The sequence below is a fragment of the Dipodomys merriami genome, unplaced genomic scaffold (genome assembly GCF_024711535.1).
Source record: "Dipodomys merriami isolate MVZ:Mamm:240054 unplaced genomic scaffold, mDipMer1.0.p SCAF_8, whole genome shotgun sequence".
NCBI lineage: Eukaryota > Metazoa > Chordata > Mammalia > Rodentia > Heteromyidae > Dipodomys > Dipodomys merriami.
The window spans coordinates 33,309,529-33,333,358 of record NW_027206401.1 but is presented as its reverse complement, the minus strand read 5'-3'; the positions used below and the strand labels follow the sequence as shown (position 1 = coordinate 33,333,358).

Here is a 23,830-nt window from a genome sequence, read left to right as displayed (position 1 = left end):
TAAAAGGAACAATTCAATTTCCTGAAAAAAGAGATTGTGATTATTGCTATTCTGAAGTTAGTATTTATAAAGCCCGTCATTTCACAGACATCTCAGAATTTTACCTTTCAGAAGGAAACACTTCAGCCTATTTGAGAAATTATGATAAAGTGTGAACCAACATTGATGTGAAACCTGAAACTCCCATCTACCCAAGGAAATCGCTTATCTCACCTGTTGTGTTTTTTTTTTTTTAATTGCTTGTGTTGTAGGTATGTGACTGGTGTAAGCACATAAGACACACAAAAGAATACCTGGATTTTGGGGACGGGGAAAGAAGGCTTCAGTTCTGCAGTGCAAAATGCCTCAACCAATACAAAATGGACATTTTCTACAAAGAGACACAGGCCAATCTTCCAGCTGGGCTGTGCAGCACATTACACCCGCCCATGGAAAATAAAGCAGAAGGCACCGGGGTGCAGCTGCTCACTCCAGACTCTTGGAATATCCCCCTAACTGATGCTCGGAGGAAGGCTCCCTCCCCGGTGGCTGCCGCTGTCCAAAGCCAAGGCCCTGGCCCATCCACGTCCACCACCGTCTCTCCATCTGACACAGCCAACTGCTCTGTCACTAAAATCCCCACGCCGGTGCCCAAGTCTATCCCCATCAGCGAGACTCCGAACCTCCCTCCTGTCTCTGTGCAGCCGCCTGCTAGCATCGGACCTCCCCTGGGCGTCCCTCCCCGCAGCCCTCCTATGGTGATGACCAACCGCGGCCCGGTGCCGCTGCCCATCTTCATGGAGCAGCAGATCATGCAGCAGATCCGCCCGCCCTTCATCCGCGGGCCACCGCACCACGCCTCCAACCCCAACAGCCCACTGTCCAACCCCATGCTTCCTGGCATTGGGCCCCCACCCGGCGGCCCCAGGAACCTGGGCCCCACTTCCAGTCCTATGCACCGACCCATGCTATCGCCCCACATCCACCCCCCAAGCACGCCCACCATGCCTGGGAACCCTCCGGGCCTGCTGCCCCCGCCGCCCCCGGGCGCCCCCTTGCCGAGTCTTCCCTTCCCGCCGGTAAGCATGATGCCAAATGGCCCGATGCCCGTGCCCCAGATGATGAATTTCGGGCTGCCGTCGCTCGCGCCCCTGGTGCCGCCCCCCACCCTGCTCGTGCCATACCCGGTGATCGTGCCCCTGCCCGTGCCCATCCCCATCCCCATCCCCATCCCCCACGTCAATGATTCCAAGCCCCCCAACGGATTCTCCAGCAACGGGGAGAGCTTCATTCCGAGCGCCCCGGGCGACTCCTCGGCGGCCGGAGGCAAGCCCGGAGGACGCTCCTTGTCCCCCCGGGACTCCAAGCAGGGCTCGTCCAAGTCCTCGGACTCGCCGCCCGGCTGCTCGGGCCAGGCCCTGAGCCTGGCGCCCGCGGAGCCCGGCCGGAGCGAGGTGGTGGACCTGACCCGGCGTGGAGGCAGCCCTCCGGGCGCGGGCGGCCAGCCCGGCTTCCCGGGCGTGCTGCAGGGCCCACAGGACGGGGTCATCGACCTGACGGTGGGCCACCGGGCCCGGCTGCACAACGTGATCCACCGCGCGCTGCACGCGCACGTCAAGGCGGAGCGCGAGCCGGGCGCGGCGGAGCGCAGGACCTGCGGCGGCTGCAGGGACGGCCACTGCAGCCCGCCCGCCGCCGGCGACCCGGGCCCGGGCGCTCCCGCGGGCCCCGAGGCCGCCGCGGCCTGCAACGTCATCGTGAACGGCACGCGCAGCGCCGCGGCCGAGGGCGCCAAGGGCGCGGAGCCGCCGCCGGAGCAGCCGCCGCCGCCGCCGCCCCCGCCGCCGCCGCCCGGGCCGCCCAGGAAGCTGCTGTCGCCCGAGGAGCCGGCCGTGAGCGAGCTGGAGTCGGTCAAGGAGAACAACTGTGCGTCCAACTGCCACCTGGACGGGGAGGCGGCCAAGAAGCTGATCGGGGAGGAGGCCCTGGCGGGGGGCGACAAATCGGACCCGAACCTGAATAACCCCGCGGACGAGGACCACGCCTACGCCCTGCGCATGCTGCCCAAGACCGGCTGCGTGATCCAGCCAGTGCCAAAACCCGCGGAGAAGACTGGCCTGGCGCCGTGCATCATCTCCTCGCCCATGCTCAGCGCCGGGCCCGAGGACCTGGAGCCGCCGCTCAAAAGGAGGTGCCTCCGAATTAGAAATCAGAATAAGTAAAAGGTTTGTATGTCCGCCGGGGCACTGCTCCTGCCGGGGCACCTTGCCTTGCTTCTTTCCAGGCAGAGATGTGTGAATACGAGATCCCAGAGTGGTGTGAATACGATTTGAAAACACAAAAACACCCTCATGTGTTTTACCGTACACTTGTGTGATCATCCACGTTCACGTTGTTTTTTTTTTACAGCTCATTAAGAGCCCAAGCTCACCTGAAGACAAAGCTCCTGGACGCCTGAACCTTAATTGAAACGTTTTGTCTTCCATGCCTCTTATTTTATGATTAGGGTCACATCTCTGTGATTCACCCTGCTGGGGAATAGGAGGATGTGGGAAGGAAGGCGAGGTCATTTGGGAAATCTAGCCGTTCAGTCGTGAGGTTACCGGGCAGTGGAGGAAGGCCCAGGGGATCCATGAGCTGGAGCCCGCCTGCAGCGGGTAGCCTCATTGACAAGACTGTCCTAACTTGCCAAATTTTATTGATAACCATCAGATGCCAACTGAACCCAGGTCACAAAGCCACTGTAGCCTGGCAAGGTGCTACAGCCATCTTTGGCGCTTAGCTACTGAGCGCAGTGTCTCTTCTGTCAGCTCTGCTCTAAACTGTAGGCAGGCTCCAGGCTTCACTGGCCATCTTTGCCTTCTCCCCTTTGGGGGGTGGGGGATGGGGGGACTCAGGGGACTCAACTGCTGCGATGCTCACTGCAAACACGTGGAAACTGAAGGAAAGAAGCAGTTAGAGAGTGCACCTGAAAAGGGCGGCGGGGGGGGGGGGGAATCCAATTATTGGAAGTGAGTCAGAAGCTTCAGCATTGGTGGGGGGAGGGCAGAGGGGGCAATAGGAAACGAATGTATGCCTCTGTAGCCAGATGTGGCTTCATTTGTCCTCTCTTGCCAACCATATGGAACAGGCATGGGAACACATTATTACCAAGGAGAAAGATGTATCTTAGAAATTTTGCCCAGGTCAGAGTTGACAAATAGGGGAACCTGTGTTCGGTTCAGACCTGTGTACTGGGTCCCCGAGAGTGAACTCTCTTCTACCCAAGTGGGCAAGTGAACAGCCAAAATTCAGTTGTCAATTGTAGATGGAGAAGAAGAGGAGAAATGAGCATTCATTTAGCATTTAACTTGTACACTGCTCCTTCCTGGGTGGGAGCGAAGGAGAATTAGGGTGGTGCGGCTGCCCTCAAGACAGGGAGGAAGGAAGGCTGGGGGAAATGAGGTAGGATGAGGCATTGCTCATGTGTGTGTGTGAGGCTCTGACTTTTAGTAGTATTTGAAGCTGGATTCATAAAACAGTTTTCTTCATTCCACTGATTAAGAAGAAACAAATTACATAACCTTTCAGATTACCAGGTTAGGAAGCAGAGTTGTGAGTCAAATCCAGGTGGTCTAACTCCAGTTACGTTTTCTTTACATTACTGAAGGAGAATACGTGGATCGGTTCCTTGGTTACTTTAATTACTGAAATGCTTTTATCCAATTCACTTGCTTTGGGAGAAAGTTCTTGAAACACAGAAAACACAGCTGAATTGAACCCTTACCACCGATTTCCCCAACTCTTCACTTTTTAATTCTTTTTGTTGTTGTTTTGTTTTTACTGACAGCAGCACACCATAATGCACTAAGCCATTGCTTTCTGAGGGTCGAACATAAAAGCCAGGAGCTGTGTGGAGGGGCCAGCACCTGTCTTAAGTAGATGCATTTACATGGATACCTAATTTCAGCCCCAGATGTTTGAGTGGGATATGTGAGTGGTGCAAGGAGAGTTTCTCAGAACCATCGTTGGAGGTTTTCTTTTCCTCTGATAGCTTGGTCAGTGAGGGCAACATACTAAACCATGAGTTCACCATCCTTCTTGATTTCATGTTGGTAAGTTCTGCTGATTGAACACGGATGGCCTTAGTCTCCTCACACTCACTTCTGTTGAAAATGCCCCTGATTTGTTCACACGAGGAATTTAATCTGGTTGACAAAGCTTTGAGTAATGAGAAGGTACGTGACCAAAAAAAGTGACCACCTTGTGCAAGTGAGAAAGGATAGGGAATTGTCATTCAAAACACATCCTAGCATCTCACTCAAATAGTGTTAAAGGAAAAATGGAAGGGTGAAAGATTTTACTACCACGGTTGGGGTAAGAGTAGTCATGGCAGCCTAGAAGTAGCATGGGAACGTAAGCTTACAAAAGCCTAAGATACATGATGGCCCCTTAGATGGTCTGTTTCTGAATAAATAATCAGGAAAGGGTCTCATACATGGGCCAGCATCATCACTAAAACTATTAACTTGGCTTCAGCCAACTTTAGAAGATGCCATGACAAAATTGCCTGATTTCTCTTGAGACTGGAGAGCTCTTGTTAGGATAGGTCCCCCAGGAAATTACAGTTTCTCTCTAAAGTCAGAAATACTCAGGCTCTACTGGCTGCAGGGAGGTGACAGGGCAAGAGATTTAAGAGTGGAGAAGAACCATCTCTTCCCCAGTACATCACACCCCCTCTTGCCCTCAGTAGTTCCGTGTCAGCTCACAGCACAGCTCAGCCTGCCATAATTCATTCACACCCTGACCCTTCCTGATTCCGGAGCTACATTTACTCTTCTGGGCATATGTGGTGCTATTTTTCTTCTAGGCCTTCAGAAACCCAGGCATTCATATAGCTGGGGAAAGCAGAAAGCATCCACTAACTAAGGATTGCATTACCTTTGTGCTTTGCTTTAATGGTATATATTCTTTGGTGGCAAGTGAAAAGAGGCTGAGATGTGGTAGTAAGGTGCCGTTGAGCCATTTTTTTGTGTGCTTTCTGGTGATTCATTGTAGGATTTATCATGGGTGAGTCTTCCAGTAACATTGGTCAGTAGTTGTCATTCCTCTCCCCATGTCTACCTTTTTCATACTGTATGATAATTATTTAAAAAGGAAACATTTAAAATAGATCCAAAACTGATTGTATCTTGAAATTAGCCACCCCTAGCTACAGCTGCCTTCACAGAAGTCGTTTGTATTTGTTAGATTTTTGAAAATTCTAAGCCCTTTCTTCCATTTTATGAAGTTCCTGGATACCTGACCTTATTCATTCTTGTTTGTTGATATGACTACAAATGTTTTCAATGGGTAGATGTTTCACCCAGATTCAGAACTAATGAAGTTTAGTTAATTTTCAAAGTTTATAAATTTCCCTTTAATCTTTAACTTTTAAGATTTAAAATACCAATTCTGCAGCTTCTGTTACTAGAAAAAAATCCAAATAATAAGAAAAGCAATGTATAAACATTTCCTAAACTATAGTATCCACAAAGAATTCCACTTATAAATGAAATATTCCCTTCTTTGTCTTTGCTTGGGAGATTGAGGGATAACTGTTTGTATTTGTACATTTTCTGAATTTCTGTACGTTATACTTGTTTATGGTACATTGGGAAGTTTAGAGAAACCATTTGCAAATGTTTGAAGATAATCAACAGACAATACTCTCCCTTCTCAATTTTCCGGGAAATAGTATGTTCTCTCTCAGTTAAATCATCAATGGAAAACAATGTATGCTAGAGTAACTCTTTCACCCCCATCCTTTTGGGACTATACAGCTTCCCACTTTTGTGGCTCCCTAATTTCTTGTATTTCTAGAACCATAGAAACATACATAAAAAGATGCTCCTCTGGCCTCAGTGGTAGAGATTCAATTTTACGTTTTTAGAGGAAACTGGAGGAGCCAACTATAATTTTTGGCTTCTTGGAGTTTAGTGTAGTCCTGGAATCATGATCCTTTCAACAACTGTGTCAAGGTAAAGGATTTGCTTCATTGAGGCCCAAAGGATGGAGGTGACAAGTTAACTTTTTTTGCCAATTTAGTTTCTAAGTTGAGAAGCCCAAGAGACCAGACTGACTAGGAGAAGATTGGAAACAAAATCTATACATTCAAAAACAACGCTGATGGATGCTTGTTTTTAAAGCAAGAAAAACAGTACCAAGAGGGAATCAGCGCACATGGGATGTACTCAGCTCCTAGGCCAGATCTGAGTTAATTATTGTTCCTATATTTGATGATTAGAAGTGTTCACCAGTGGCAGTCCCTAAGTTAAAGATTAGCCTGTCTCTACAAGGATGCAGACAAAAGTACTTCAAAGAACCACTGGGAAGCCACCAGATTGGTGGCATGCACATTTGTGAGTGGGGTGTGCCCACGATAGAGCTGGCTGTGATCTCTTGTAGAAGAAAGACCCAACGGTTCATATCCAGTGAGCTGCTGGGTCTATATCCACTGATGCAAATTTGCATGTGAAAGCATATGACTTATACTTATGTCACTAAAAATGTGGTAGAATATGAAATGATACATGTGGCCAGGTATTTTTTACTTTCAGACATAGCCATAACCTTCTAAAATTTCAGCTGGGCTGGGACTCTGATAAAGTAGAAGAAACATTCTGTCCACACACTAGCAAGACAGACCCATCAGGCTCCAGCAGGCACAATGCTGGTCTTGCTATAAGCTCCAGACCTTCTAGGGCATCTCCTCAAAGCTGGTCTCCATGGATAGCTTTCAGCAACTGCCTCTCAGGTTTCATGGAAAGTTTCGTGTGCTTTAGATATGCAAGCATTTTCTTGAGAAGAGTTTTGGCTTCAAAGAAAGTAGACTCTGCATCTCTAAAGGATTATCTTACATTTTTAATGAGCAATATCTCAGTTGGCATTATTCCTTGTTCTTCTGAGAAAGCTGAATTACTTGTAAATTTCTCTTGAAGTCGCTATTTATTTTTGGCAATTTCCCCTCACACACACAGTTGTAGGGTTCAAACCCAAAGCCTTGAGCATGCTGGGCAAGTGCTCTACCACTGAACTATATCTCAGTCCTATTTTTCTTTTTGCAGGGAGGGGAGATTCTTGCTGTGTATCTAATATTGCAAAACCACCACTGCAGCTATATGTGCCTTAGGGACACAATGCAAAAAATTCAAATTACCAAGTCTAGCAAAGGCATATGGTGACAAAGAAAAATGAAGCAAAAAAAAAAAAACAATCATTTTTCCTAGCATCAGATTTTGTTCTGCATGGGGAGAGAGCATGATTCTGTGAGAAAATGGTCTTCCCTGTCAATGAGGCTGAGAACAGACCAGTTAAAATCAAGTGGGCAGATCAGTAAACACTGGGGCACTAAGGGGGTGATGTCTGAGAATGCTGCCCATCCCCCCCATCTCCCCAGAGTGCATCTTCACCTGAGAGAGTACACTTGGGAAGGGAGAGGCGTTTGACCAGTTATTAATAAGCCATAAAGGCTTTGGAAATCAGCTCCATGACTGCTTTCCAATGGGGTATTCCTTGCTACACTGAGCGAACATCATGGTTCAATCACTTACACCTACTTTCATGCAGACAGGCCTTGCAGAGGAGTGGAGATGACTGAGGGACCAAACACACAGCAGCATGGAACACTTAATCCGTATAGGGAACACTTACCTCTGCTCCTATACCATGCCTTTGCTCAGCCTCTTCTATTGAAGATATGGTACCAAAGGAGTGGAGAAGGGGTGGCAATTCCATTCCTTCACTGTGACCTGCATAGAATTCCTTTGTATCTTTTAGTGGTGTGTGTGTCGGGGGTGGGGGGTAGATGTTAAGGTAATACATTCTGTGTGTTTAAGCTTTTTTATATCCCTCAAAAGGCATAAGGAGGATTCACCTGAAGAAACTAACCAGGTTAAAGAGATAAATAGTTCAGCACTAGCTATGTTTAATGAAGTCCTGTTGTCAAGGAAGAGGAGTAAATACCAGTCAGATGCCAGCTCTGTATACTAACCAAGTAGAGATCTTCTCTAGATTTGTGGATTTCCAGAGCACTAGGCTTGAGAGAAAAGGATATGATCAGCATTGAAGACACACACCCATCAACCAAGAGAGACAGCATGCACACAAGTTACTTCAAGGTTCACTTAAGAGATTCTAGTGAACAATGATTGGACCAAAACCAAATGACAGTGACAATAAGAACAATATCAGCAACAGAAAACCCTTGGGATTTGGACTCTAGTGCTTTAAAATAGTCCCTGAGCGTATAACTAATTATTCCTTAGTTAGAAAGAAGTTAGACAAGATATCCTAGCAATCTCTCTCTCTCTTTTTTTTAGAAAATGTTACTGCTTTTATATTTTGATAAAAAGTTTACCATTTTTTCCAGTTCAAATCATTTTTATAGCAATTTTTTATTGTGATTAAGTGATTACATAAATTTCACAGTATTGTGAGATAGTTACTTAGTTAAAGTCACAAACACATTCTAACCTTCATGGGGCAAATTGTCTTTATCATGGTCTATAAAGTTTATGAATTCTATGAGCTTTGACAATACAGTTATTTCTTCCACATTGGGTGATATGCACATTTCTTTGCTTAGTGTCAGCTGTTCCCTTTTTCCCGCTCATTCTCTCCCTCCCCTCACTGTCCCAGCAATCTAAGTTTGCCACTCCCAGGAATAAATTATCACAATCTAAAAATAAAATAAACAAACAAACAAGCACTCTGTGCAGATGTACCATGTACCCAGAATCATGGTGAGACACAGGCAGAAGTGCTTTCCATGCACTGCACAGGCTGTGGCAAATGAAAGCTTTGCATTTCCAGCTTCATTTTCAACTAGACACTTGGCTGTGCCACAGCGCCAGTTGTTTCATTACCCACTACCACAGACACACACACACACACACACCTGTCTTAGATGACAGATTGTTTTGGGTGAAAAGAAAGTAAGAATGTGATTTATAATGTTTAATGCATAAAGGAGAGAAATACGCTTTATGGTTTTATTCATATGGACTTGGACTTAAGGTCCTAAAAACACAATTAAAAAGTGTATCTCTCCCTCATTTGCATGGCTTGTTTTCCTAGAATGTTTTTGGTATTGAAAATGAATGACATTCCCATATAACATGTGTCTCAATATGTAATGTTATCCTCCTTGCAGCTGGCTTAGTTCTCTAAGTGTTGCTAAAATGTTACTGTCTTAAATTTGAGCCAACCTACAATAACAAATTATCTAGGAGCAAAGTGGCTAAAGGGCATTTGGTGAGAGAAGGGAGAAACCCTATATTTCACCCTTCTACTCTTGTTTTGGAAGTTCAGACTGTAACATGATATTTTTTTCTAGAGAAATCTACACATGCATACTTTAAAACTGGTTCAGATTGGGTGTTGTGGGAGCAAGAATGATCGGTCTTAAGTTTCTCTGTGAATTTCTGCTTCCCATCAACAATCCCTTTTGATATTTTAAACCCCTATTTAGAGTAATTTCAAGATACTTGGAATCTATGTGGTTAAATGTAAAACTTTGTCATTATGATTTGTTAGATGCTTGTACTTTAAATATTTATAAGTTATTTTTAAGTACTTTATCCAAAATCCCTCTCCCACTAGAGTACTATAATTGAGTGGTATCTGATCACCATTTGAGGGCTTCATCTTACTGACGGGTTAAATCAGTACAGCAGACAGCACGTTCTTCTTGCTCTTCTGGTTTTCATTCAAATGTCATTTTAGTTGATTCAGCTTCTTTTAAAAAATGTATAATAAGTTCTAAACAGGAGTGATCGCCTGTGATTAAAAAAATTCCTTGGGATTCTAAAGGTAAAATGTTCTAACTCAAACCACTTATTTCTCATTCTAAGAATAATTAGCAAGCTTCCCATTAACGTATTCTATCTTAGTTTGTGTCCATGTGAATTTATAGTATTATAATTTTCCTCCAGAGTGTCTTAAGGACAGTTTGTTGGTATGTAAGGACAGTTTGGTGTATAAAATGAATTCCTTATTGTTCATCTTTCAGCCATCTTGGAACTCCAGACATAAGAACCTGCCTTATCGTAGTACATACGAGCCTGTGTATATACTCATGAAAAAGAGAGAGAAAACTCTTTCCAAACTCAGAATCCATTTACACTTCAGAGGTTATAAATCTCAAGCTGATTACAGGCCTCTGGGGCTCAAACTCTTTTATGTGTAGCAAAATGCAATGCTTTGGTAAGAACCATGGGATAAAAGGTATAAGAAGGCTCCGGAACTTGATCTGACATCTAATAACACCTACCAAACAACATTTTCATGAGCTAAGTGTAAATGAGTCAGAAACATATAGATTCAATTTCTCTTAAAATCATATGGGGTTTAAAATTAAGACCAAAGTGCTTTGGCAAAATAAAGTTTGGTTTTAGCCAAATGCCAAATATTCTAGATTTTGCCAAACCAAAAATATACCCAGATCCACCCCACCCCCATTCCTCCCAATTAATATAATGGCATCATAAATATTGGCCTCAAGGGCTATTTTCATTTTCCTCAAGGTTTGAGTGATGTGAATCTGAAATACTAATTGAAACACTGAAATTTTTTTGGTAGAAAAACATTATAACCTTGCACTGAAATTGAGGATCACTGGTTCCAGATTATTTCTGATCTTTTAAAATATTTTATTGTTAATATTAAGGTATTGTACAGAGAGGTTACCATTTCACGAGTAAGGTAATGAGTACAATTCTTTTTTTTTTTTTTGGGGTCCGGTCGTGGGGCCTGAACTCTGGGCCTGGGTGCTATCCCTCAGCTCTTCAGCTCAAAGCTAGCGCTCTAGCACTTGAGCCACAGTGCCACTTCCGGTTTTTGAGGAATTGAACCCAGGGCCTCAAGCATGCAAGGCAAGCGCTCTACCACTGAGCCACCTTCCCAGCCCCATGAGTACAATTCTTTTTGGACTATGTCACCCTTTCCTTTGTTTTCCCTCAGTTTCCCTTCCTATCCCTGCCCACCAGTTGCATGGTTCATTTGCCACAGTGTTTTTGTCCTGATTTTGACAACCCTTCTCTCTGCCTGATCAGCTTGATCACTTTATTCTGTGTCAGCTCTGTGTGTGAATATTTTAAAGTACTATATTTGGTTCCTAACAATCTTTTTCATGTGTGTGGCAATACTGCAGATTGAACTCAGACCTCACATTTGGTTGGTCAGTACTCTACCACTTAAGCCAGTTCCTGAGCTTGTTTGTGTTATTTTTGAGACAAGGTCTCAAAAATGCCCTTTTTGTCTGGGCCAGCCTGACTACAATGCCCCTATTTGTGTTTGCCTAAATTGCTAAGAGAACAGGCCCTCATATCATACACAGCCCTTGGTTGAGATGGAGTCTCTACAGCTCACTCCACCTCCTACCACCGCTAGCCTTGAACCTTAATCTCCTGATCTTCACCTCCCAAGTAGTTAGGATTACAGGCTTGAGCAACCTCACCCAGCTATTACTCCTTAATTTATACCTAATTCATATATTTCAACCCATAGAACGTAATAAACTATTACTCTTATTTAAACTAGAGGAGGCAGTAGAGGGTAATATACCAATTTTACACTAATACCTAACATTGACTTTTTTTTTGGGGGGGGGGGTCCGGTCGTGGGGCCTGAATTCTGGGCCTGGGCGCTGTCCCTCAGGTCTTCAGCTCAAGGCTAGCGCTCTACCACTTGAGCCACAGCGCCACTTTCAGATTTTTTCTGTTTTGTTTTGTTTTGTTTTGTTTTGTTTTGTTTTTTGGCTGGTTGTAGGGCCTGAACTCTGGGCCTGGGCGCTGTCCTTCAGCTCTTCAACTTAAGGCGAGCACTCTACCACTTGAGCCACAGCGCCACTTCCAGCTTTTTTGCTTATGTGGTGCTGAGGAATTGAACCCAGGGCCTCATGCATACAAGGCAAGCACTTTACCACTGAGCCACCTTCCCAGCCCCTTTTTTCTTTTTGCTTATGTGGTACTGAGGAATCGAACCCAGGGCCTCAGGCATGCAAGGCAAGCGCTCTACCACTGAGCCACCTTCCCAGCCCGAAGTTCTACATTTTTGGGGGGGGGGGAGTCCGGTAGTGAGGCCTGAATTCTGGGTTTGGGCGCTGTCCCTCAGCTCTTCAGCTCAGGGCTAGCGCTCTACCACTTGAGCCACAGCACCACTTCCGGCTTTTTTTTCTTTTTGCTTATGTGGTGCTGGGGAATCAAACCCAGGGCCTCAGGCATGCAAGGCAAGCACTGTACCACTGAGCCACCTTCCCAGCCCTAACACTGACTTTGCATAGTTGTTGTATTAGTAAGACATAGGGGGAGGGAGGAGTATGGAGGAGAGAGAACACTATAAAGGGGAAAGAGTGCTGGGTACCAGTGACTCATGCCTGTAATCCTAGCTACCCAGGAGGCTGTGACCTGAGAATTGCTTTTTGAAGCTAGCCTGGGCAGGAAAGTCTGTGAGACTCTTACCTCCAATAAACTACAAAAAATCCAGAAATGGAGCTGTGCCTTAAATGGTAGAGTACCAGCCTTGTGGCGACAAAGCTAAGGTACAGTGTCCAGACCCAGAGTACTGGTGCGCGCACACGCGCATACACCACCCCTCCCCCCCACACACAAATGGGAGAAAGTGTTGCACAGATCCTTATTTTGAGGCACTAGAGAGTTGTGAAAGACTCAAGGTCACTTTTAGAATCGTCATGAAGCAGCTGCAAACTGATAACAGCAGACACCAGGCCTCACGGAGGAGGGACCAGGCACCAATTTCTCATGTTGTAACAGCGTCTGGCCGAGGGACTGGCCGAACGCGTGCACGGGCATTTGTCAAGCATGTGAATGAGAAGTGTCTCTGTGCAAGAACTACCTTGGTGTGTTCCTTACAGCAGATGAATTCTGAGTTAGGTTCTTCCGGAAGAGGGACGTGGCTGGCAGTCAGGAGTGGAGGAATGAGGGAGGAAGCAAGATGTGACAAGGCACAGATGCAACAAAGGACAGGCTGGGTGACCTTCCAGTTTTACTTGGTCAAGCAAAGAGTTAAGCTACAGAGGACAAAGAGCATGAGGCTGGAGAAGAGCAAAGTGGGACAGGAGGTGGAAGTATTGGTCCTTGAGACATGAGGCTCCATCACTGTAACCTGGAGCAGAGGAGTGACAGGATGAAATTTGTGTGTGAGGAAAATTACTTTAGCAGCTGCTCACAGACAGAGAGGAAGTGAGGAAAGACTGGCTTTGCTAAAGCTGATCATGGCGTTCTGATGACAGGCTAATTACCAGCAGTGGAGTGTAAACATTTTAGAACCTTATTGGTAGAGGGTGAGAGGCGTTAGTGCCTCGTCTGTGTCTTAAGTATGTAAAGCCATTGTAGCAGGACAATAGAAGAACTTCCTTGTCCCACCATGAGAAAAGGAGACATCACAGCCGACAGTGGAAGAAAACCTCACAGCCATCAGCCCACAGATGGTTCCCCGCACAATGAAGGGATGCTGGCAACCCTGGTTGTCATGGAAACAGGTGCCTCCTCTTGACCAGCCGACAGCTCTGAGCTGAGGCCAGTGGGGTGGGGAAGAGCTTGGTGCAAAATGTTACCTGATAGCTTTGTCTTATTTGTGGAGGGGGGCAGGGGGGGGCAAGAATATTGGGAGCTACACAAAGGCTGATTGGTAGTCTCCTAGCAGTGGACTTCCTGACCAAAGACATGAAGATGCTGCAGAGAGGTCTCATAGATGCTCAGCTCTCTATCTGAGGATGAAAAAGCAGCAGGAAGGCCCAAGTAGTTTGTTTTCTCTAGCTTCCACAGACATTTTGTTGGAAGCAGAATTAGAGCCTCCCAGGACCTGCAGGTATTTTTAAGGGCACCCTTGGGGACATTCTTTTTATCATTTTTCACTTCTAGGTAGACTTCATGAAGTTCCATTTATGGTGACGATAGACTCCTGGTAGAGCAGAGAGGTGAAAGTATGGTTCAGTGGAAAAAGAATCTGTGCTCTGCAGTAGAGTTGGCCTGGGTTCAGATCCCAGTAGAGTCATTTACTAGGTGAGGGAGAAAGTGACTTAACTTCTTTGAACCCTGGTGACTATGTTGTGAGTCATCACAAGATTGCCATGAGGAATGGATAAATGATATGTAAAGTTTGGCTGTATGGTATGTCCCTAGGAATGGTAGTTACCAGCCTGTTAGAAAGGCCACATGCCCTGGGGGACGCACACAGGGCTATAGTGAAACTGTCTGGATTTGAAGAAATTTTCTCTTAACCAGATATATGGAGTTAGGCAGGGTTCTAAGTCCTGCATTTATTCATTAGATAATTATATCAACTAATATTGGAACACTGTCTAGGTAGACAGTGTTCCATATACTATATACTGACAATAATACTGTAGGATTTCATTTATAAACCCAGTTTACAGATAAAGGAGACTGAGTCATGTAGAAGTGAAGAGTTTACCTGTTCATGTGACCAATAATCAGCAGCTGTGACTTGATGAGTAGTCTAATTCAGAATCTCCATGCAAAACCATTGTGTATGTTACATATATATATGTATATATACATACATGGAGATAAATATAGATATACAGATAAATACAGATATACAGATAAATATAGATATATACAAAATGAAGATTATATATATATATAAAATGAAGATAATAACCCCATGAATATCATAAGGTAAAATGCCTGGGAGCTACCTGGCAGCACCCAGATTAGGTACCTATTATAAGAATTGTCCTGGTGGCCCCACAGCCCAGAACGGCTTCTGGGAAAGTCATGAAACATGTTGTTTAACTCAAATGCTGGAAAAGCCATTCCAGAAACCCTCATAAAATCTCTCCTGCATCTTCTTCTTGCTGTTGTTTCTGGCAGTAGCAGGCTTGGAAGTCAGGGCTTCCTGCTTGTTAGGCAGATTCTCTATTGGTTGAGCCACAGCCATACCCCAGAAAATCCCACGTTAAAAAAATCTCCCATTCCATTTTATTTTCAAGTAGAAGAGCTGTAACTGGAAAGACCAAATGATCAAGGTTGCTAAGTGGTACAGCAAGGATTAGAACCCAAGGCCTCATCCGACTTGGAGTTAGTTCATGCCAAAGACCAGTGTCACATTTTGCCAACATGCATGTCTGTTTCACATCCTGCAGTTGGTTTCAGGAAAGAAGTAGACACACCTGAACATCTGGGCTCAGGGACTGAAAAACTGTAGAAAGTGGCCATTAAACACACACCCTATCTCTTTCACCATTTAGAGGAGAAGTCAATATTCCTGCTGCTACTTTTTACAATGGTGTTTCCACTGGTATGAAGTTTTCTTTCTACTAATGGGCTGGTTGTAAAGAATGAGTATGGGAAAGACTGCTTTTGCAAACCTCACATAAAAATCTTAAAGTCTGCTACTTGCCACACAAATCTGCCTTGATCCTATGGGGTTTTTTCTTTGTCATGTAAAATGCCTGTGTTCAGATAACAGAAATAAACTCAAACATCTGGGTACTTTGTCTTGAGAGATGATGTGGTAGAAATCAGAAGAATATCACTCTGGCTTTTTCTCTGTACCTTGGCCTCTCCCACACCAGCAGGGACCCAGTAACACCTGCTGCTGTAGTGACAGATGGGGAGTGGGGAGCAGGGACCTGCTGGGTCATGTGAACACATAGCAGCTAGTTGGAGTATTCGATAAAGTTTGAGTGAAAATACTCTTTTGGCTGGTACTAGTGACACATGCCTGTAATCCCAGCTATAAGAGAAGCAAGGAAGGAGGATCACAGTCCCAGGCCATCCCTGGACAAAAAACTGCTAGACTGAAAAATAAAATAATGTAAAAAGAACTGATGGTATGGTAGAATACCTGACTAGCAAATATGATGAGGCCCTTAGTTTCAAACCCTAATTCTGCCAGGAAAGATGGGAAGCAAGGAAGGAAGCAAGGAAGCAAAGAAGGAAGGAAGGAGAGAAGGAAGGAAGGAAGGAAGGAAGGAAGGAAGGAAGGAAGGAAGGAAGGAAGAAGGAAGGAGGAAGGGAGGAAGGGAGGGAGGGAGGAAGGAGGAGAGCTAGGCTCTGCACATTTCCCCTTACAGTTCTGACTTTGTGACTTGCCCACTGTCAAGGTAAAAGAGGGAGGACATGAATATGGACTGCAGACAGCCCTCTCCTGAAGGAGCCTGGACTTTGGGGTTCTGGAAACTGGATTTCCAGCTATGTTTACTTCTTTTTAGCTGGTGATCTTCAGCTAGAAAAACTTGACTTTTCTGGCAAGGAGTTTGTCTGTAAATGGAGACAGTACTAAACACTTCAGTAGCCTTGTTTCTGTGAAGTAAACACGTGTGAGAAATAAGTACAAAATTTACTTGTTTTCAACTGGAAGTAGCACAGAAAATGCCTAGTGCCATAATTGTCATGAAGAGGTGCTTGATCACATCTGCCACCTTGCTTTGAAGACTGAAGCTTTCTTAACCGCAGGAAGAAGTGCTTAGTCCTGAAAGCCAGTGGCGCAAGCCTCCAGGCTTTCTCTTTCAGACTTTCTACTTCACGTTAACTTATCATGTAAGTCTTTATCTTGTTTTTCTTTTGAGAGACTGGGCATAGCCACCTACGTCAGTATGTTTCTAAGAAAAGTATACACTGTTTGCCTGAAATCCCTCGGTATTTTTAAAAAGGGGTCTTTTTCTTCACCTATACACTTAGGTTCCAGAAAGAATTTCAGGTAGGGAGGCTCAGAGGGGCTTCTGTGGCTCAAAGTTCTTTTGTCACTCAGGAACTTGTAGAGGCCACTAAGAAATAGCAATGACCACTTGTTGGGACATTCAGGCCTCTCCATATAACATACAGAACCAATTAAGCAAAGAAAAACAAAAATTTCATGTGTAAAACAAATTAAAGATAGTTATAACAGTGGGGAGGGGTCTTGTATGGTTGTGATTAAAGAATAAAATGAGAAATAGCTAAAGGAGCAAACTTTCTAAAAAAAAAAGTATTAAGCAAAGCCTTATATGTGGTTAAACAGCTCTTAAATATGCATGAGCCTTGGCTTATCAGTGCCACAGGATGAGTGGCACCATGGAGACAAAGCTGCAATTCAGACAGAGCCCTGCCCCAAGCCAAGCAGAAGCTAACCCTCAGCCCCTCACCCTCTCATTACCAGCGATCACTTCCTATCACAGCATACTAGAAAGAAGGGCTATTCTTCAATCATTTGCATTAATTAATGAACTCTAAGCATAGAGGTGCTGATGGGTGTGGTGGCTTACACCTATAATCATAACTACTTAGGAGGCTGAGATCAGGAAGATGGTAGTTTTAAGCCATCCTGGGCAAAACATTTGTGAGATCCTATGAAAAAGTTAGGAACGCTTGAGCATGCCTGTCATCTTAGCTACTCAGAAAATGTAAATAATAGGATCAAGATCTAGGTAAGCCTGGGCATAAATGCCTGCCTCTCTCAAAGGAGCAAAAAGGACTGGGGTTGTGGCTCAAGTGATAGAGCACCTGCCTTGTAAGCACAAGGCTTTGAGTTGAAATCCAGAACCTAAACAAACAAAAAGATGTCATTTACTGCAAAAGTAAAATGTTTCCATTCTGTTCAAAGCCATTTCAAAACTCTTCCTAAAGCAATGGTTGTCAAGGAAGTGAGAAGCACCTTTTGGCAAAGCTGTACCCTTCCTGGATGGACTTAGTGGGGGACCACTATCTGGCATCACACTCAGGGTTTATCAGCTGCTGCAGGCGGCTCTGTTCATTGACCATGGGGCTCTGCCCTTGTAAGTGTCCTAGAATAGCTGTGGCTACCTGAGAGTAGTCTCGTCCTCAGGGACTCATTATTGTCCTAGATAAACAGCGTTGCCACAGCCAGCACGTAATAGCTGTATTTAACTGTGATAAGTGATGGGCAGTCGTGCCCAACTGAGTGGATCTCTGCTAGGACTGGGGTAATTGGACAAAGGCAAGTTCACTTGGCAACAGGCATTTCTTGAATTGATAGAGTTGATGCCACAGGGTTTTAGACCCCTGGGAGTAAATATGATAAACAAGGGAGCTTGCCTTCTGAATGTGGGAGACAGGACAGACCTACCGGATCTTGATGATGCAAATCACTAGTGTAGTTGAGAAAGGCAGTAAAAGGTGGGACATGGAATAGATTGACAGAGGCAAGCTTCTAGGTAGAGGTGGTATCACATCACAGAAGGTCTAGGTTGGGTTGTTATTTGTTCTCAGGATCTACATTTACTTTGGGAGCTGGTTTCTTGGATATTTTACAGAATTTTAAAAAATCAATTCACAGGTACACTTTTGTTCTCTGGGCAATCTTTGTGATAACGTAAGATGAATAAGAAAATCACATTCTTAGCAATGCTTCCCTGATGGAATGGGAAAATACTCAGCACTCTTGTGTGCTGATAATTTCTTAAGAGGGCATGTCATTCCTCTGGCCAAAAGGGGTAGGCAGACCTGGAATTCTGAAGACAGTTGACCACCTGTGCCCCATAAAGACCATGCATAATGGTATTAGGCTTATATATGGCATATGCATGGTACAAGATATGGGCTTGTTTGCATGGGATTATGTATGCATCAGAGGTGAGTTATCCTGCCTCTTGCATCCAGGGGCACTCCAAAATTCTCTCCTAGAAATATCTGAATGTGTGTTTATGTGTGTGTGTGAGAGAGAGGATATGAGCATATGTGTGCTCATGTCAGATTAATAGAACAAAATTAAGTGAAATGTTGGGCTCAAAAATCCAGACATTAGTAGACTTCCTTATATATTGGCAACATATTAATATCCAGCTGCCCAAGCTGATGATACTACATATTTGAGACTGGCTTTTGTCAGAGCCCTTACCACAGCACGTGGTACATAGAAGATATCATTGGAAGCCTCACCCAAGCCCACATTTCAGGGAGAGGACTTGGGGAGAGGTCAGGAAGGAATGGGCCTGAGGTCACACAGTGAGGGGCATGCTGGCCCTGGACTCTCATCTGTCTCACTGGAGTCACTTCCTTTTTGTACAGGTGAGGACACTGAAGTGGAGAGGGCGCGTGTTTCCATAGAGCCCCTCTGGGTGGCAGGTGCCAAGACCAACTTCCTAAAGCCCAAAGGTCACTTCCTCTCTGTCTTGTTGGTTTCCATTGATCCCATCACAAATATCAAGAAAGTGTAGCCCAAACTTCGGTCTTCATTGTTACTGATTCTGAAGTCTCTGTCCCTGTCACCAACAAGGAGACCACTCTGAACCTGCCAGAACCAGTAGAACTGAGGAGGCTGGCTTCAGAACTACCCCCTCCTCAAAAGTTCCCAGCAGAAAGGGGCTTGTACTGCCACCATCTGGCCTTCGGGAATGTCCCAGGCATGGCAAGTTTACAGTGAGAGGAAAGGATGGGCACAAATGGTCTACTCTGTGGTTCTCTTAAAATAAGCTCTGTGTGAGGAGGCTTTGGGGAGTGGGGCTGCAAAAAATAGAGCGGCGTGCAGCTGCACCCTTTAGAACTTTTGGGGAAAACACATATTATTTACCAGACAATAATAGATACCAGAGAATAATAATGATTATTATAGTGTTTGGGATGGCAAATGCTGTAGTTAAGGTTCCAGAATGGCTCTTATTATAATCCCGTTTTCCCAGCCTCTTATGAAAGCCTGGAAATTTTTTTTCCAAGCAGGATTATGCCGGACATGTTTGGCCTTTGTCCAAAGGTGATTTGAATACAAAGAAACTTATCTGAGAGATACTCTTTTTTTCCTTTTGGTAGTATTACATTTAAAAAAAAAAAGCTCATTGGAAAAGCAATGGCACTTTTTAAGTGAGCAATTAAAAATGGTGTTGTTTCCCAATCACTGGAAGAAAATGTTAAACACCTTTTTTCCCCCCATCTTCCCTTTTAAAGAAAGAATTTGGAGGCCCCTTTGGACTCCAAGATGTGGTCACTCTTGGTCTCAGGCCCAGAGGTGGGGATGAATTCCCTCCCTCTGCAGAAACTTAGCTCCAGAAGAAGCTACCCATATGTCTTCCTCCCAGCTGTCATTTCTGCATCTCCTTTCCCATCCTTTGTTTCGTGATGGCTTTGTTCTTCTATCTCTTCTTTCTTTGTCCTTCATTCTCAAAAGATATACATAGAGAAAGAGAGAGAGCACTGGAGTTCTTTATTCAGAGATAAATACCCCCATCTCCAAGTAAGTCTGACCATGCCAAATGGAAAGGTTTCTATGGCCTTGTAATTCCACCCCCAACGCATATTTGTGGTGTTTTGCATTTTCACTTTGGTTATTTAATATACATATTAAATGCACACTGATCTGGTGATTTAATGTGATTTGGGGAACTCAGGCATTTCCTGTCGTGCACATTGAGATTTTCAAACCTTGTTTTTGGCTGATGATTATTATCGTTGCCGTTAACACCAGGATTTGGATAGCAGGGTTCAAAACACAAGCTTCTACTTAGTCCCTCCCAATGGGCATTTGACCTCCTCTCTCATGTGCTAAATTCATGTTACAAACACCCTGAGCCAGTTTCCAGACCCTCTAAAATGAGGAAAGTGTAGTCTGTTGTCTCTGGGGTCCCTTCAAGTCCTAAATTCTATCACCTTTCTGAAATGATTGCTCAGTGTTCTGAATAGTTGTAAAGATGTTTACAAGTCCACCTCACATATCACCCATTCACATTTCTGATTCCCCATTTATTGGCTGGAAAGGGAAAAAAAAAAGGGTAGAAGACGATTTGAAGACTATGGAAAAGAGCTCTGATTTATTTTGCCAGCGTGTGTCAAGCACCTGTGAGGGTCTGGACTCCTGATTCCCTGACAATATGCAAGACACTGCAGTCCCAGACCTCAGGGATCTCACAGTTCATTGGGCAGACTTCCAGGTGGTTGCTTCCTGGGAATCCCCAATGGTCCTAAGGAGGCTGTATTTCAGACCAAGGTTCTGGTTGTAAATCAAACCAGTAAGGACAAAAAGGCAGAACCTCAGGTCTATGGTGAATGTGGAGACAAGTGTTCCCAAAAACAGATTTGAAACAGTCTATTTACACCTTCTTCCCTTGATCAACATGAGGCCTGTCTGGTTTATTGTCCTCTAGTCCTGTACTCCTGTTTGATTTGGTTGTGAATGGATGGATATGATTCACCTTTAACAGGTAAGGTTTACAGAGAGAGACAAGCCTTTCTCCCAGCTTAATCACCTCTGCAGGAATCTTGTAAAGAAAGCGCTATGGTATCCACTGTAACTTTTTCTTTGCTACAAAGTGAATCTCTTGGTCTTTTTTAAACACAAAAAAATACCAGATCTGCAACATGGAGTGCCAGGGTGTGGTCTGGAACTCAGGCATGGGAGTGGGAGTAGGGGAGTGTCCTTGACTGGCTATAGAGTGACCTTGGGGACTAGCAAGACTATGCACTGGTTAAGCCTGCAGTCCTGGGGACTGAGTGGTAAAGGATGCTGTGGTCTTTGTTGAGGGCGTGGCACAGCCTGTCATTATGGTATTCCAAAGAGGGTTCAGGTTTCATTTCCTCACACAAAGCTGGCAGGACTGTCCAGAGCAGGCCATGAATGAAAGTCATGTTGAAATCATGCTATGTTGCCTTGCCTTTGTTGTGGGGGTTCTTGTTGGTTGGGGAGGGTGCTCCCTGGCTCAGGCCAAGCTCCCCTCCGCTGGGCAGGGAATGGGGGGCAACAGAAGACTTGGCCCAGTGCATTCTGATGGCCCTTTCTCTTTTCCCAGGAATGAGCATTCCCAGGGTACCTTGCATGGAGAGGGTGCGGAGTAAACCATGACACGCCATCCAATGACACCAGCTGGTCAGCTCACCACCCCCTCTGGCTAAAAGTCAAGCAAATAAAGACGCTTCCTGTCATTAAGCATCTCAGAGGAAGCAGCCCTCCCTCGGTGGCCTCCAGCCCAGAGAAGCCAGCACGTCTTGGACCCAGCAAGCAGGCCCAGCCTTCCTGCTGCCGTCAGCTCTGCTTCTCCCCAGAGGAACTTAGGGATTTCGCCCTGGTTTAAAAAAAAACACACACACAACACAACAAAACACCAACAAGCCACAAGGACCAATGTAGGTATTCTCCCCGCCCCATCTTCAAGACTCCTGGAAGATGATACGGATTGGAAAAGAAAAATCTTTTTTAAAATCTTTTTAAAAACTGCTGTGGTTTTGCTGCTACACTAAAAATTGTGATTTGCATTGTATGGTTTTGGACCGATGCTGTTCACGTTTTGATGGTGGGGAGGGATGGTGTTGGAGTCCTGATACTTCAGATTCATCTCTGTCCAGCCCAGGATGCACTTTTAAATGAAGAGTTAGAATATTTTATTGGCTAATATACTTTTCTTGTTATTTTTACAAAGGCCACCTTTCTCCTTTTTGATGCCATATTTTCAGTGTTACACTTTTATGGCTTTTAATTTTCGATTTGACAGATGTAAGAAGCAGCATGGATAGTTTATACTGTGGTTTTTTTCAGAGACTGAATGCCAAGAGAACTCGGTAAATGTTTATTCTTCTCAGCTTTCTCTTGAAATTCCCCTAAATAGCGCCCCATTTGGGAACAGAGCAAGAGTGTTGAACTGAAGACCAAAATACCCTCAAGGTGTAAAATAATCCGAGGGGGGAATATTTGCTGGGCGACACGAAAGACTCGGATGAAATTTCAACCGTGATGGTTTTCGGTGATCCAGGAAGTCAGTGAGACAATCTCTCTCTACCAGAGCCCTTTCGTGATAATTAGAATGGTATGGACAAACCAATGAAAAACGAGAGAAAGTGAGAAAGATTGCCTGTGATTCTGTTTCACTGTTTGCTTTCTCCTGTCATGGTTAAGAGAAATGTGCAATTGGATCCTCAATCAGTGGGTGGAGGATAACAGGGTAGATTTACTTGTGTGCACTTGTACAGTCGTAGCTGCAAGTCCAGAGTCCTCTAGAGCATGTGTACTGGCACTGAGTTGGTGAGACAGTTGTGGAGTACCCCAGTCTGATGAGTACAGAGAAAAAAAAGAAAAAATTAAGAAAAAAAAAAAGAAAAAAGGAGAGCGAGCGAGAGAAAGAGAGAGAGAAGAAAACTTAAAAAAAATCACCTTGTGATTCAGTGTATCTGTTTACTAACTCAAAAGCAATTGTTCCCTCTGGAGGGGTCCAGGTTACCCCCCCCCCAGGCTGTGGAGCCTGGGCAGTTCACCGTGGGAGGGCAGGTCCCTGGTGAGTCACATCGACCTTGCGCCACTGGGGCCATGGATGCGTGTACATACTGTATTTCTATATTCTCCTTTGTACAGTCACTTAACAAGTCAAGCTACTGTTTTACAGGTGCTCCTTATTTATTAGAGCTGCGAGAGCTTGGGGGACACACCTGGCGAGCAAGCTCGCTTTTTAAAAATGAAATTTGGGGGCAGGGGAAGGGAGGCGGGAGGGAGGGAAAGCTCGCAAGGCCTGGGAGAGATTTATAAACATGAACAAAAGAAAAAAACATCCACAACCAATCAACCAACCCCAACATCACCCAACTCACCAAAGCAGGAAGCAGCAGCCCCCCTCTGGGTGCCCATTGTCCTGCTGGGCCACAACATTCTCCCCTCTCCCTGACTGGTGTCAGATTCATCAAACAAAAATAAATCTCGAAGGAAAAAAAATGCACTTACATGTGCTTATTTGGCTTTTCTCATTATTATGACTATGGTTGTTATTTTCCGCATTATACAAAGTGCTTATTTCTCTTCCCAGAGGCATTTGAAGAAAGATGATGAGATGCAAGGGGCATTCTGACCCTCCCTCAGCTGCTGTGGGGCACGCATCTCTGCAGACCAGCACCCATACCATCTGTGCCAGAGGCCAGTTAGCCAATCACAATCGTTG

At 44.9% G+C, this 23,830-nt stretch overlaps 1 protein-coding gene across 2 annotated transcripts in view; it reads left to right on the top strand.

The window, feature by feature from the left end:
- The window catches only part of Sobp (sine oculis binding protein homolog), a 176,956-nt gene extending 153,349 nt beyond the window's left edge, over nucleotides 1-23,607 (top strand). For both annotated transcript variants that reach the window (XM_070010953.1, XM_070010952.1), the window contains 2 exons: nucleotides 252-2,204; nucleotides 21,701-23,607. In XM_070010953.1, coding sequence (XP_069867054.1) covers nucleotides 252-2,201 — 1,950 coding nt within the window. In that variant the 3' untranslated portion in view covers nucleotides 2,202-2,204; nucleotides 21,701-23,607. The remainder of the gene's footprint in view (nucleotides 1-251; nucleotides 2,205-21,700) is intronic.
- Nucleotides 23,608-23,830: the final 223 nt, after the last annotated feature.